The 16,543-nt window shown below is 37.6% G+C and overlaps 1 protein-coding gene across 4 annotated transcripts in view; it reads left to right on the plus strand.

Annotated features, from left to right (window-relative positions):
• The window catches only part of TFDP2 (transcription factor Dp-2), a 58,404-nt gene that overhangs the window by 30,453 nt on the left and 11,408 nt on the right, over nucleotides 1–16,543 (plus strand). For 3 of the 4 annotated variants that reach the window (XM_065674932.1, XM_065674935.1, XM_065674934.1), the window contains 6 exons: nucleotides 2,747–2,868; nucleotides 5,394–5,441; nucleotides 6,018–6,180; nucleotides 6,664–6,810; nucleotides 8,971–9,039; nucleotides 10,662–10,813. In XM_065674932.1, coding sequence (XP_065531004.1) covers nucleotides 2,747–2,868; nucleotides 5,394–5,441; nucleotides 6,018–6,180; nucleotides 6,664–6,810; nucleotides 8,971–9,039; nucleotides 10,662–10,813 — 701 coding nt within the window. The remainder of the gene's footprint in view (nucleotides 1–2,746; nucleotides 2,869–5,393; nucleotides 5,442–6,017; nucleotides 6,181–6,663; nucleotides 6,811–8,970; nucleotides 9,040–10,661; nucleotides 10,814–16,543) is intronic. The other variant, XM_065674933.1, reaches the window with a different exon arrangement.

The following is a 16,543-nucleotide window of genomic DNA, read 5'->3' on the forward strand; positions in this document are numbered from 1 at the left end:
AAGGTTTAACTTACTGAAGCTCCTGTTAAAACTGTCTTTTGCCAGGCACCTATCCTGACTGCAATTACCATTTGATGAGTTTTATAAACACTTCTGTTGGGTGTTTTTCACATCACTGTTCTTCAGTGGCCCCAGCTGGATAGAGGGGCACAGGCGTTGCAACAGCCCCCGTGCTGTGCTCTCCCGCTGCAGTACTACCCACAGGATGTCTGCCAGGGAGCAGTCCTCTTCAGTGCCTCAGTACTGGTACATGTCCTGCTGGAGCACATGCCCCATGCCCTGTGGCATTTCATAGGGGTAGTTCTGCTACAGAAGCTGTATTTGGGAGTTCAGTAAATAATAGCTGAGAACAGGGCTGAGCAGTCCCTGCTCTTAGGAGTGACTTCTCAAGGCCTTGCTCTAGCGCTAAACGAGCTCTACTTACAGTTTAGATTCTACAGCAGGTAGAAATTGCAAAAGCACTCCTTTGCCATCCTGCCTGCCTTAGCAATACCCTCCTGCTGCAAGGGGGTTCTAGTGTTATTTAACCACTGCAGGCTTCAGCCCTTGGGGCATTCTAGCCCCTCCAGGCCAGCACACAGCCCCAGGGGCAGTGGAGGGGGCTGTTGGCTGCATGGTGACCACCGTTCTGAATGCCCTGGGGCATGGCTGGGCTAACAGTGGAATCAGCACAATCTGCAGGCTGGGTTCTTCTGTATGAGAGTTTGTTCCAGCTTCTTTAGATTTGGTCTGTAGGCATAAATATAACAGCGTGTTATTGATAAAATGTGTTTAATTACAGGAATTTAACACATCCTACAGGTGCTCTGTTCACTAAATTGGGGTGAGGTCTTCTGTTTTATGCTATGCAGTGAATTTATGTGATTACTTCAGGCACAGTGGAAAAGTACTTGTTAAGATGGAATTAGTGCTCTGAAAATACATGGTGCAGCATTTTTTTGTGAAAGCAAAAGCATTCACTAGTAAACTTGAAAGTGGCGCTGAAATAATGCCAGTATGTGTACCTGTGACACCTGTGGCTATAACAGGCAGCTCTGGGCTGGATTTTTTTTGCGGGCAAAGGGGTGACGGCCATGGGAGGGGGCTGCTTCTGCCGGGGTCCCTCAACACTAGATGGCACCAAGGGACAGGGGACATGGTCAGTCCCATTGTGATTTGCCACCTCTGTTACAGTGGTCACACAGAAAATGAAGAGGCTGGATATAAAATACTCCTTTACAACACGTTTGATCTGTGATTTACAAGGCATCAGTAGAGCAGTCTGAAACTTCAGAGAGAGTGGAATGTGGTGAAATGCATTTCAGTGTGCAAAATACTCAACATCTCTGTGGCACGTCTGCAGTTTGCTGCAGAACCATACACTCACTGCAAATAGACATGCTTTTAATGTTGCAAGAAACTGGTTTAAAAAATTTATGGACTGGACAGATGTTTAATTGAAATGTTGCATTAGTGACTCTCACATCCTTGTGTTACACCAGTGCTGAGCCTAAGCAAGCTTTTACAAACTAATTATTCAGTCGAAAACTGCTCCTATGCCTGTGTGTAAAGCAGGCAGCCTGGGATATTCTGCTCTCCATTATCAACCACTAAATAGCTAACTCGTACCTGTGTGGTGGTTTCCCTAAACTTCTGGTTTCACTTGTTTTTGTCAAGCTATTCACTTGTAAAAATAAGTAAGGTCATTTTAAGTCTTTAAGACAAAAAATACATATATGTAATTATGATGTGGTGCTGGGAGGGATGTGAAGTAATGCTCCATGAGCTAAGGAAATGCAAAATTCTTCAGATAACATTTTTTTATACTTGTTTAAACAATACTGACGGACACCAAAGTATCTGCTGTGTACTTGTATGGGTATTGGGTAAGTTAAGTAGTAAAGGAAACTACAGAGTTTAATACAGTCAGTACTCAAAATGTCACTTACAAACGGAATACAATAAAGTTTTAAAAAGTGAATTAAGGCATATGAGTAAAAAGCATTGTCCAGGTAGCTTTGGTGTATGAATTTACCATACTGGAATAAAAATAACTTACCATGTATTTTCTTTTAAAGTTTAACTAATTAATACTGTTCTGGTTTTACATACTGTCTGAATTCTTCTGGTGACCTACGTTAAAGAATTAATTAGATGAGATTTAAGAATTGTGACCAAAATGTCTTAGTGTTAACAAACACTGTACAATTTCTCCAGGTTTGACTACATGTAAGTTCAGTCCATGCTGTATAGACTTTACACAACATTCCAGAGGTACAGTGTTGTGTGGAATGCTTTGAGATCTCATGAATGCTGGAAACTGCTGGGAATGCTTTGCCTGCAGCTCAGGTTGTCTCCGGTACCAAAGGCAAATAATTACAAGAGGCAAACCCGTTGGAAAGGAGGTTTTATTGATTGTAGCAATCAAGAAATTGCCTGGGAGTACTTTTGAGGAAACAGTTAGATGTGCATGGGCATAGATCCTGTCTGCCAGAACTTGTTTAGTTCTTGTCTAGATGAGTAATACAGTAATACGGTGCAATTAGTAGAAATCTTAACAGCATTGTGATTACTTTTATGTATGAAGAGCTGCTTATGACATTTTTTCTGTATGTTTTGATTGCTGCTTCCATCTGGTACAGAAGTTGTTGGGGTTTTGTTGGGTTTTTTGGTGGTTTTCCCCTTAGTACGATGCTTAGTGAGGCTCTGGGCTCTTGTAAACTCTGCTTTCTTAAGCGAGCTGTGTTTTTATTTCTAAATTTCATAGATCATAAGCACATCGCAAAGACTGACCAGTTCGGGGAGTGTTCTCATTGGGAGTCCATATAACCCAGCTCCAGCAATGGTTACACAGGCACACGTAACGGAAGCTTCTGGCTGGGTCCCAGGGTAAGATTTTTGTTTTACTAAAAGGTGTTTGAGGATCTGTTCTGATCTTTTCGTTTATTTATACTGTTGTGTCTATATGTTGCGTCACACCTTCTGGGTCCTGCAGAATATAAAGGAGTATGCTCTTCAGCCTGTTACACACTTTTGATGTCTGGAGCACATGAGCATGGAAGTGCAAGCACTGGTCACTTCACAGACTGTTTAAGTTTTGTTCTGTGGCAGCATATGAGAGAGAGTCAAGAAATTCATGGGTCTGGTTAAAACAAGCCTTTAATTTTTTTCACGAATTCATGGTATATCCAAATAGCTTTGCTATTGAACATATTGGAGGGTGCCAATAGAGGGACAGTCAGAAACACTTCCAAAGGTGTTTAAGACCTAACTAATTGAAAATGTTGAATGTAATCAGTGTTGCACTTCTACTACTATTTTACAATAGCAACAAGTTTTCATGAGGTTCTGAGGTACTCCATAGTAACATGACTGTCTTTATCTCCTCTAAGGAAATCTGGTCTTTACAGTATTTCATGGTTTGGTTTTTCTTTCAATACCAGTACTGCTGAGCATTTCTGTCTCAAGACAGATGTAGTGCTTTGCCTCTCAAAATTTATTTCTGCATCTCTGTTAACTTTGGTAATCAGTGATGAGTGTCAGTGGTACTTTTCCAGCCCCAGAGGTGGGAAAATTGAGTATCTAAGAAACAGCAGAAGGGAGAGTAGAGTGGTTGTACCTCGCCTTTCTTTATTCTGTGCTGTAAGCAAAGAGTATCCTAGCCTTGTACTTCCCAGTCACTGTATCCCCAGCACCGAATCAATAAACTGCATGCCCAGCTGGGAAGTTTTTAAGTTACGATTATTTTTTTTTCCCTGAGTATGTGTTTATTTCCATAAATGCCTTTTAAATCTCTTAGTTCTGATTTTATTTGGAAAAGGAGTTGTCAAAGATTACTTTGTTTCAGCAAATTCTGGGACATGTGGTGGCCAGACAGAAGTTGGTTAAGACCCCAGAGGAGGGGAAAAGCGGTAGTGTCTGTTCACAGCTGCTAAACCAGAGACTCAACACTCATTAGCTTTCTTAAGCTTCTTAAAACCTGGTGATGGAGATTACCAGAGGGAAGCCTATTGTAGTGTGTCAACCACCACCACCAAGGAAGAACACCATCCTTTTCATATCCTGTCAAAATCCACAGTATTTCCAATGAGCCTAACTATTGTTTCACCCATAAAAAGGAGCAAGATGTTCTCCAGACTGGCTGATCAGTATTGATCCCTGCAGAAGTCCATACAACAGGTCATATTTTCATCTGAAAATCAGAGGTGAGGAAGGCTCTGTGGTACTGCCAAGTGTAAGAGGTGACCCCTTGCTGAAGACAGTTCCGGAGGACCACAAACCCAGGCTCCTTGCTTTACCCATTGTTTGCTCCTCTTCACAGATTCCAAGTTGTTTCCAAAGTCAAATGAGACAAGAGCATGTTCACTCTCAGGGCTCCATACCACCTGCAGCAGCCTAGCTTACAGTCCTGGGGCAGCTCTTCTTTCGCTTACTGCCGGTCCAGGTCCCCGTTGTGCACAGGAACTCAACAGCCCTTGCGCCAGCTGCAGCCAGCCCAAACCACATGGTCTGTGATGTTAAGCACCATGGACAGGGGTTGCCACAGACACGGATCCTGCAGTGCTGAGGAAGACGTCTGTTGGTGGGTTCTGGGTTGTGCAACCAGATACATGAGGCTTTCATGGCATGGAGCTTCAAATCCATAATTCTTGTTCAGCTCCTTTTTTTAGCATTGTCAAGTTTTAGCTGTGAAAGTGTCTGCTGTGAGCCCTGGTTTTTAAATGGTAAGGTAACAATGTGAAGTAATATACTGCGAGCTCTTCAGCACTGTGTGCACTGTATCACCTGCAAGAATAAAAGACAAGTTTGGAACACACCTTCTGCAGTCGGCTTGCTGTAGCTAACGAACAGAACTAAGGAAACTGGCAGTGACCAGTGACTGTTGCTCCTGAACTCATCTCATCTACTTCCTCAGCGTATCACTTTCAGCTCTGTATGCATCAGCTCTAATATGAACTGCTTAGTGTTTTACCGTGTTTTTTGTTTAAATATACCAAAACATTCAGTGTCCTGGAAATAAAGGATAGATTTGTGCACTGTTTAAATGCATTTTTCTTCCAGAGGGAGAAATTTTAAATGGGAATTTGTAAAGGAGCCCAGCTTCTCCTTTTTGAAGAAATTTGGTTATCTATCTAGCTCACAGTAGCCTTTCCTGTGGTTTCTGATGAAATGAGTTGCCTAAAATTATACAGGCAAAGCATGGTAAAATTGGGATTAGAAGTTCTATGGCAGTGATCTTAGAAAAACTCCAAAGTCCTGACCACCTCCCCTCACTTTTTGTCAAGCTCTATGTGTGCTATTCTCCCATTTTCGGTAAACAAAGAAGAGTAAACATTAGGGCCCAAATACGTTGATTTTTTTGGTCGAAATGTATAATGTGATTTTTATCTTAATTTTGAATTGTCTTTGCCTAGGGACAGAAAGCGGACCCAAGAATTTATAGAGTCAGATTTTTCGGAAAGGTGAGTTTTATCAAACATGTATTTGATGGATACCGTCAGACTTTTTTTACGTCTTCAGATCTGCTCTGCAGAGAGATGGGAGTCATGTTCCCACTTCCACGTAAAAGCTGTGGTATGTTACTCCTTGTAGTTATAATTCATTACTCTTTGCTTTATCACTTTTCTATTTTAAGCACAAACATGAGTTTCCTATAAATCTGGCTTCAAGCACTTAAACATCTTGTAAGGTTTTCCCCATTTTTTGGTTGCTCTTTTGTGAAACTACCTGGGGATGAATTACAAATGTAGTTTTCTAAGCACCAGCCCAGCAGCATGTGTTCAAGCACTATCCACTTAGCAATGGTTGAGAAAGGGGAAAGGATTCCAGTGCACTTTTTTTGCCAATATGAAAGAAACAAGAAGCTGATTCAAAAAAGCAGAACATCTTTATTTTTTGTTTAGGTAGTACATGATGTCATCAGTCTTGATTCCTGTTGGAAAAGGTGGCCTTTTGCTGTGTTACAAAGTAGCTTACTAAGATGTGATGTATTAAAACATCACATTTTTTTAAAACATAATTTTTCTTTTTCCTTCCAGTAAGAGAAGCAAAAAAGGAGATAAAAATGGGAAGGGTCTGAGGCATTTTTCAATGAAAGTATGTGAAAAAGTTCAGCGTAAAGGAACAACTTCGTACAATGAAGTTGCTGATGAGCTGGTATTGGAATTCACAAACTCTAACAGCCACCTAGCCACAGACTCGGTAAGCAAATACATTGGAAATGTGTCACACCATCAAAAAACTGTCTGGTTTATCATGGAATTGCGTCTCTTCTGTTTCTGCACTGTCCTGCCACACCAGATACCTTCCTTCATTACTTAACTACTTCCCAAATACATTTATCCTCTGAAATTAAAAAATACAGAGTTAAAATCAACAACTGAATTCCCTCTAAATTAGAAGCAAATTAGAGAAGTATGCCAAAGTAGTTCTCAACTGGAACAGACTTACCATTGTGTGAATCTACTGCACAGAGGCTTCAAGCAGGCCTGAGGCTTCCATCTGCAACCAAACAGCTCACGTGGTACCCAAGTAGTAGCACCAATAAAGGCATCATGTTTTAATACCCCTATAACCTGAACTGCCATTCTGGCTTTTTATCTTCTATGTATCTCTAAAGAATATGTTCCGTCTCTTTTTCCTTTTTGAATTTTTATTGTACTTGCTTCTATATTGTTTTCTTAGCAGGCTTATGATCAGAAAAATATTAGGCGGAGAGTTTATGATGCCCTCAATGTCCTGATGGCAATGAACATAATTTCAAAAGAGAAGAAGGAAATCAGATGGATTGGCCTTCCCACAAACTCGGCTCAGGAATGTCAGAATCTAGAGGTAAGGTGAGGTACATGGGAAATTTTGCATAGGTCAAAGGTTGTGATAATGGAGGTGCTTGACTTTAGAAGAGGGTTTTGTTTTTCCTCAGTTTGAACCAGATGGGTTTTGATTCTTGAACACTATGAAAATACCTCCTTTGATATTTGAATAAACTGAAAGGATATGTTTATGTATGCTTAGTGCAGTTTTGTGTAGTGTACAACATGAAGTCTGGAGAAAAAACCCACCTGTTTACCTTACAAAAATCAGGGAATACTTTTAAGATTAAAGTCTGTAGTAGCCAGAATTAACCAGCAGAAAAGTCACAAGAATATGTGGTGCAGTTATGCTTAGAAAATGGTATATATTTAAAAGGAGACCAATTTTATATTCCTGTCTGTACTTGGAAATGCCAGTCACAGGAAATGAAGTTGAAAAGTAGTTCCTGCTAGCATGTTAAATGCTACTTAAAAACTGACAGGGAAAAAAAAGGAAGTTTTACTTATTGGTGGTTTCCATTATTTCTCCAGCAGCCTGGGAGTTACTGTGTTTTCTGTAAGGATGCCAGAATTCATATGCACAAATGTTGCTTGTCCTTCAGGCCAAATGCTCTATAAATAAAAATCACAAGTTACTGTATTTACTGCAGACTGCTGCACTGACTTTAAATACATCTTAATGTGTATTTTATTTGTGATACTTGTGGCATCAAATACCTTAAAAGGTGGGTGGGATGCCTCTGCAGTACAGAACAATTATTTTTGTGCAAGTTAATTGACATCACGTGTCATTCTAGATGTGGTAACAAAGAAGCTTTTACAGTCTGTCCAGTACAGCAACCTGGAAAATACATCCACCCAGCAAGTAGGCAGGTGCTCAACCATTTTTCTTCAGGATTCTGCATTTTCACATTCATTCCAGTGAATGCATTATCTTAAGTATAGGTTATTGTTACAAATGTGGAACTTGAATTTCATTGTCTCATCAACCATGATCTTATGCTTTTCACTGTTTCAGGCTCCAATTACATATGCACAAAATGGAGGCCAGGCGTAGTTTTTTAAAATGTTGCTTCCTATGACATAACTGAAAAAAATAGAAAATAAAGCTGCATTTGCATGGTGTGAAATCCTGAATTCATTTTCCTCTTTAAAGCTGTGCAAAGTGCGAACTCTTCTTCATGTGTTCTTACATAAGATTACCAGTACAAAAATGAGAAACTAGTACAAAAAAGCTTGTTATATAGAAACCGTGTCTAAATGAGAATCTGTACTGTGTATTGGTTTTGAGAATTACATGTTTGTCGCAGCGAAGAAAGTCATCTACTGTGCTCTGAAGGAAACTTTAAGGAGGGGGTGGGGGTCCACAAAGCACCACTGTAAATAAAATAGCGGAGTTTGGTTTTGACAGGCTGCATCGTTTACTAGGGTTGCCCAAGGGCACTATTTAAGGTGTCCTTAGTTGCCTTTGCAGTGTCAGTAGTCATTGGTGCCATTGCTGTCCCAAACACTGCATATTTAGGTTGAATACAGCTTTGCCCCTCAAACTAGCATTAAAAGAACTGCTGCAAGAAATTAAATCTGTGCTCATGTAGATAATGTTACCTCTACCCCTTTTTGTTGCTGAAATCTTGTTAATTTAAGCAAGTCTCAAATAAGTAGTCGAAACAAAAAGTGGAGTACTCTGGAGAGATGCAGGTGATGATCTTGAGCACAGTCTCCACACATTTATGTCTAATAGCTTGCAGCCAGAACAACAGTGGAAGGGTTGTGCACAATTCCAAAAGAGTGGGGGGCAGGATGGAAATAAAGGAACCAACCAACTAATTCCAAAGCGCCTTTTCCTCAAGCATTTAGTTTTGTACTAATTGGCATTCAGTGCACAATACAGAAGAGGAGGAATGGGAAGGACACCAGTTTATCTATAGACCTGTTTCATGGAGAAATTCCTGTGGCTGTGCAATTAGTCTGTTTTGAAAAATAACACAATATATGGCAAATGGGTAGGCCTAAAAAGACTTTTGCAGTTTACTTACTGTGCCCTGGAATCCACCACCATTTTTAAAGAAAGCGTGAATTTCCGTAAGGTGCAGCTTACAGCCTCTTCAGTTTGGCACACTGGACTAAACAAGGTAACCAAGTATGCATTATCAATATCTCGATGCATTTATATTTTAAGATAGAAAAACAGAAGCGGATTGAAAGGATAAAACAGAAGCGAGCCCAACTGCAAGAACTGCTGCTGCAGGTATACTTAATTATTTTTTCTATGAATGAAATCACCCAAGTTCTGATCTGACATTAGAACTTCTGAAGTTCTTCCTAGATTATTTAGCAGCTATGATACACTACGGAGAAAAGTTTCATGCTGTGACCTTCCTGGCTTTCTAGTAGAGGCACCTCTTACCTTCACTGTCTGGTCTGTTTACTACAGTGAACAGGCATGCTGCTGCAGCTGTGTGCCACAAGTGTTTTCTTAGTGTTCTGAAGGTCTGACAACATTAGTGGGAATGGGAACACCTTGCAACTGCTTCCACTGACTCAAAGTCCCACCCCCCCAAGTTTGCTTCTTGTAGTAGTTCTTACAGAAAATTTCTCTCTGATTCTAAGCAACAAAATTTACAACACAACAATGTGTGTAAATGAGTAGAGAGTTGTTTTGGAGGAGACAGACAGACACTTCTGGATCTTTAGAGTGGGAAATCCAAGTCTTACCTTCTGACATGCACTTTTGAGATGACTTAAGATTTTGGCTTTTATTGCAGAAATTTCAAATGCACCTTTGCTTATAAAGTGAAACTTTCTAAATAGCCAGAAGCATTTGGTCTGTTAAGACTTTCAGTAATTTAACACACTTGTGCTTTTTAATGAGGTTACGGGCAATAAGGCTATTTTTTTTCCTGATGCAACTATATTGATAAAATTTTCATGTAATTAGCTATATACTGAAACTTTTAAATATCTAACGCTTCTTGTTTCGTCACCAAAAACAGTTTCTCTACTTAGGGTACAATTCTATCTGTCCAACCTAATAAATTAGCAGCTTCTCTAACAGCAACATGAAATTATCCTGGTGACACTAAGGCAACTCAGGCCCTCTTAGCTATTAGTCTGAAAATGACAGAGTTGGACTCCTTTATTGACTATAACTGTCATTATTTCCTTGATTATGTTCATTGTCAAATGGTTTACAAGTGCTTTGGGATTCTGTCTGTCCATCTTCCCCTTAAGTGAAATAAGTAGTGCCTCAAACTGGGTAAGCACACTGACTTCCAATCCCTCAAATAACATCTCCCAAGCCCACACATTTTCATACATATGCAGTCAGAGATAAAAGCAAGGGAGCTGTGTCATGAACAGCACCTGTTTAAAAACTTTTAGAGGAGAATTTCAAACCTAACTTTTCTGAGAGAGGAAAGAGGGAAATGGAGGAGAAGGGGAGGAGAATACAGGTCCTGGGAAGTGGGAAATGTTGGCATTTCTGATGATTTTTTTATTTTATCTTTTCAGTGTAAGTAGCTCCCAATGTGAGGTAGCTGTGCATATAATGTAACAGTGCCTCCGGTGCCTTTTTGAAAGTAATGGGGAACCGTTCTTCACCAAGCTTTATTTTATTGCTCCTGTCTTGTTTCTCCTCCTCCAGGGACTGCGAGGCGGGGGGGGCATAGCTATTAGGAGTTGTGTGAGAAGCTAATGTTTAACTTCTGTTCCTGGTGAGCCACACCAGTGCAGAGAGTGAGTCAGGCTACAACTTACCTTTTGACAGAAAATTCCTGGAGTTGTTGGGAGATGATAAATAAGAGCTTGTGAAATTCCACACTGATGTCTTCTATTTTTTTGTCAGTGATCATTTTCTCTTTCTTTTTACAGCAAATAGCATTCAAAAACTTGGTACAAAGAAATCAGCAAAATGAACAACGAAATCAAGGCCCTCCAGCTTTGAACTCCACAATACAGCTGCCTTTCTTAATAGTCAACACTAGCAAAAGAACAGTTATAGACTGCAGCATATCAAGTGATAAGTGAGTGTTTATGGAATCAATTTTTAGAATTATATTTTGGGGGGGAATGGAATTTTTATTAGAATAAATCAGAGAACTTCCTCTAGTTTACTAGAAGTGAATTAAATATGATGTTGGCACTTCAGGGGGTGTGTTTTCTTTTAGCTTCTCTTTTTGTTTTAGTTTGTTTGTTTATGTGTGTGTATATATGTGTATACATAATACATAATATATAATGTCACATATGTTACATATTAGGTATATTATAACATATGTGATATGTAATATATAAATAAGTCAATATATTAATACATAACCTAAGTATCAAATACTAATATAATACTATTACATTAAAATATTAAATTAAAATAGTATTAAATTATAACATAATGTACAATATGTAATATATAATATCTATAATTGACTCTAGTTTAATAAATATATCATACATTATAATATATAGTTTTTATTGATAGCAAATTAATATATATGCTTTTTATGTGACTGTCGTGGTTTAAACCCAACCACAAACCTCTTTTACTCACTCCCCCCCTTCTTGCCCTCCCCCTGCTTCTGGAGGGACGGAGAGGAGAATCGAAAAGAATGCAACTCCCACGGGTTGAGATAAGAACAGCCCAGTAACTAAGGTATAACACAAATCACTGCTGCTACCACCAATAATAATAGTGCTAAAGGAAATAACAAGAGGAAAGAATACAACACCTCAACACCAGCCGACCAATAACTCACCCCACTCCCCCCAGCCAAGCACCGACCGATACCTCCTCCAACCCTGCAGTCCCTCTACCCCTTCCGGGTCGCTCCAAGTTACATCCTGGGCATGACGTGCTGTGGTATGGAATACCTCTTTGGCTAGTTTGGGTCAGGTGTCCTGTCTCTGCTTCCTCCCGGCCTCCCCTCCTCCCTGGCAGAGCATGAGGCTCAGAAAGTCCTTGGCCAGACCAAACATTCGAGCAGCAACTGAAAACATTGGCGTTATCAGCACTGTTCCCAGGCCAAAAGATCAAAACACAGCACTGTACTAGCTCCTAAGAAGGAGAAAACTGACTGCTGCTGCTCAAACCAGGACAGTGACAAATTGTTTTATTAAAATTATTACATTCTATTATAGAATATTACCATATAGCATAAAATTATATATGATATGACATGATAGGATTATAATATATATTATTAAATTAATGTCTTAATGTATTACATATATTGAAATATATATGACATACCATATATATTGTATAACATATAATGTATGGTATGTGTCATTATAATATTTATATTATAATTTAGATTATAATATTTAAAAGGTATATATCTTAATATCTATATTAAAATAATAATATAGGAATATATTCAGATATATTGAGGTATAATATTGTATATTATGTATAATTATGTAACTTTACATATGATAAGATTTATTATAGTATATATGTATCATATATGTATATATAAACATATATATATATAAAACATATATGTGTTTGTTATATATAAACATGTAGAACATGCAATATGTTTATATGTTTATGACATATATAGAACATATATTCTATTCCAATATATGCTATAATATTTATATAATATCTTCTATATTATTACATAAAAGTATATATTATTACATAAAGTAATTATAATATTATTACATAAAGTATATATTATTTTATAGTAATACGTTAAATATACGTTTATATCTAATATTAATATATGAACATAGAATAAATCTTATATGTATTATATATTATAATATATAATATATATTAAATATATATGCTATATATTGTATCTTATATACATAATTTAAATTACGTATGATGTAACACAAATATATGTTATGTAATGTAATATAAGATTGTATAGTATATGTATAATATATAATATATATTGTTATGTATAAAAATATAGGTTTATATGCTTATATATTAAAATTAGATATTATAAATAGTATATTAATATAGAATAATATTTACAATATAATGTAATCTATAATAGCTATATAAATGAGACATTGAGGTATCAGTTAAATATTAATAGAAATGTTACATTAAATTTTTATGTTAATAAATTTGTAATATATGTATACTGTGTAATGTATTCTTTAGTAATACACAGTATATAAATCTATTGATATCTATTGATATCAATAAATGTTGATGTAATATATACCATATGTTAATGAATATATTATATAGAAATGTATAGTAATATATAGTGAAATATGTATGATATATAATTATAGATCATATATATGGTATTATATATTAGCTATCTTACGCATATAATATATATACACACACAAACATACATATTTTATATATATATCTAAAACCAAACCAAAACCAACAAAAAAACCTAAACAAAACACCTCCCTGAAGTGACAAAAGCTAATTTAAATTACTTCTAGTAAATTATATATATAAAAAATGCAATATGTTTATCAACATTGCCTTACAGCCGCTAGTTAAAACAGGCTGACTTTCACCATTTCAAAAGGCGCTTCAGACTGACATTTCAAAGAGCATTCACTACACAGAAATAACTGAATGGAACTCTATGCTAGGATAGCACCAGTATGTGTTAGTGCTTCTGAATTCATATTTCTGATGTGCCATAAATGTATTTAGTCAGAAACACAAGGTGGTCCACGTAACACAAAAGTAAAAGCCTAGAGGTGACAGTAATAACTTTGGAAGTGTCTTTTAAATAGCAGAAAGGTGTAGCTGACCCTTTGAAGGGAAAAAAAAGGAAGGATATAATACAGAAATTTGGAATACTATCTTTGCAAGCAAAGTGATAAAGTTGCCCTAATTAATCTAAAAATCTTCCACTTACATACTTCTGGCTGCTTATCTTCTTCATCCCATGAAAATACAGCTGGAAGTATGAGGTGCTGTTATGCTAACTTTTAATCAGATCACAGTTTATTAGCTGAAAACAGCTGGTTCTGCCTCAATACTGAAGATTACAGACTTCACTCGGTGCTATTCAAATCCCATATTGAACTTGAATTCCATTAACATGGCAAAATAGACAGGCTCTAGTAACCTAACTACCAGTGTGCAAAAGCAATATTATTAAAAGTTGAATTTTTGTAGAAAATTTGGCTGAAGTCCAGTATATTCTGTGACAAAACTTTAGGAATACTTCCATTTATGTTGTATTTCAGCAAGTTGGGAATTTTAGATTCTGTATTGATTTAGTTTGACTGCACCCTTATTTTATCAGCATACTATGCAGTTCTCACTGCACTTTAAATAGTGCTTTCTATTTAGGTTTGAGGTCATTAAAAAGTTCAGTAGTTTCATACTGAAGCTTAAGAACTGCTGATTTAAAGTTGTCAGAGATTAACCTGGAATTTGGGATCTAGAGAAGGTTAACGTGCGCCTCCACTGTAAGAAAACAGTACTGCTAAGAATGAACACACCAAAATGATTTAAGCTGTTGATACTTCATTTTATATAACCTAACTTCAATATTGCTGTCATCTGGAGATCATTAAGTGTACAACCCAAATTAAACAAGCTTTTCACTGTGGTTGTTATTTGTGCAACTGATTAGTGACAGCAGCAGTGTGTAGGTAAACAGTGGCAGGAACTGCTTGTGTTTAAAGCACCGTTAGGTTGATCTGCTAAATAAGGCAGTTGGCAAAAGTGGTCACTTTCATTTGTCCAAACTGATTCTGTAATTATTATTAGAGTGTTTGTGCTGCCTAACTGGTCAGCTTGAGTGCCTGCCCTTTAAGGTCAGTTAATAATCCACTGCTTAAAGGGCTTCCATTCCTTCTTACAAATAACATTCGTATATGTTATCAACGCTGGTTGGTTGATATTTATAATGCCACAGCAGGTGGTGTTAGAAAGTCCAATAAACAGATAATCTCATAGCATTTGCTACTCAAAACTGTATTTACAGAGGATCTTCTAAAATAATCACTTGGAAAAATGGTACATATAAAGGGGACTTAGCATCATGAGGAGCATAGGTTTGTGTCTCCTAAGGTTTTTCCTATGCAAGAACAGGCTTGATCTAGCCAAAACAGGATGAAATTTCTCACATCTAAAACAAAGAGGTTGAGGTTACTGGGCAAGATTTGTTTAGAGTTTGAGAAGGCAGGCAGTCGGGTGCGGAGCAGCATACTGGGAATGGCATTTCTGAAGCTGATGTCAAGAAAAGCAGTCTGAAGATAAAATAGTTAAAAATTATATTGAAAAGATGAGGCACCTGAACAAGTAAGTCCCATTTAAAGAGGGGAAAAAATGTATTTGTTGTATAAGGTGCCTCTATATAAATGCTGTAGGTCTTGGGGAAAAGGAGAAAATAAATAAAAAAGAACCAGAATACCTAGTTTTAAACAACCGTTCAAACACAATAGAGGTATCACAAATGTGGAAAATTAGAACGTGTCGCTTTTAATGGGAAACGCAGAGGATTTTGCCATTGGACATACAATACTATCTGTGAAAGTAAACATGTAGAAAGCAGGCTGTTGTACCCTTAGAGAAAGAATTGCCTGCAAGAGCAGAAACTCCAGATTAAATTAATTGTTGATCAAACTTGTACTTACCTTGGGAAGGGACAGAAACTGCACCCAAACCTCACATTCACAGCATTGGCCTCTGGAGTGATCTTTTAGCACTGAATTGTAAGATGGTAGCCCAGTAGATCATTCTATGAGAACAAAAATGGATTTCTCAAGAACAGCCAAAACAGTGCTGGGAATTATTAGCAAAACCAGTAAGGAATACAATGTAAAACTAAATGTGTATAGCGCTTTCCTATCTGGAATACTATATCCTCTCTTGTTCTTGGAAACAGTGTAGCATAAGCAGGAGAGAGACACAGGAGGGCAGCAGGAATTAATAAGGCTACGAAGAAGCTTTCACAGAAGGAACAGATGGACTCCGTGGCCTAGAAAAAGAGAGGACAGTGGATTCACAGGTTTCTGTAAAATCATGGATGACATGGAGTGTATGCACAGAGAACACCTGGACACAGTTGCTTATTAAAGTTAAGAGACAAGAGCAGATACCAGGTGCTAGGTTATAGACATAAGGAATATAAGTGGTTTTGTAACAGTCAGTCTATGCGGATCATAGCATTTGATGTTGCTCATGCCAAAAGTTTCTGTATGTTCTAAAAGGGGTCACAGCAAGTCCCTGACAGAAAATCCTTAAATAGATCTTAACAGCAGAGGTGGAGGAAGCGCAGGAACTTCCTGCATCGGGGGCTGCAGGTTGCTGGAGAGTGTATCTGGGGAAATACTACTGTAAGTAAGTTTGTTTGGAAACTTGAAGGGGGATGGAAAGGAGTTCGGCTCCTTTCTAACATCTAGTATTTGACCACAACACCCGGGAGGAGAAAGCCAGAGCTATCAGTAAATACAGTCTTTAATCTTGTACCATAAAAGCTGAATTCAGTAATAACTTAGTTACTACACAGCTTGCTGGTAGAAACTTGCTATGACACTTCTCCCATCCCCTGTTTGTGCAAACATAATTACTTGACTTCAGGTGTACCAGTCCAGGTAGCAGGAATGTCATTGTACCAGTTAAAGGTACAGTGACATCTTATTTTCCCTTTTGATGTGGTTATGCTTAAATAAGTACAGGTGCATAAGCAGTAGGTTTTACAGGTAATACCGTGTAAGTCACAAAAGAGATGATGCTTGTAACTGACAGTTACACCTAGTTCCAAGCATGTAGATTACTAGATGAAAATGTGCCTAAGCACAAA

Source organism: Lathamus discolor, chromosome 3 (assembly GCF_037157495.1).
Source record: "Lathamus discolor isolate bLatDis1 chromosome 3, bLatDis1.hap1, whole genome shotgun sequence".
Taxonomy (NCBI): domain Eukaryota; kingdom Metazoa; phylum Chordata; class Aves; order Psittaciformes; family Psittacidae; genus Lathamus; species Lathamus discolor.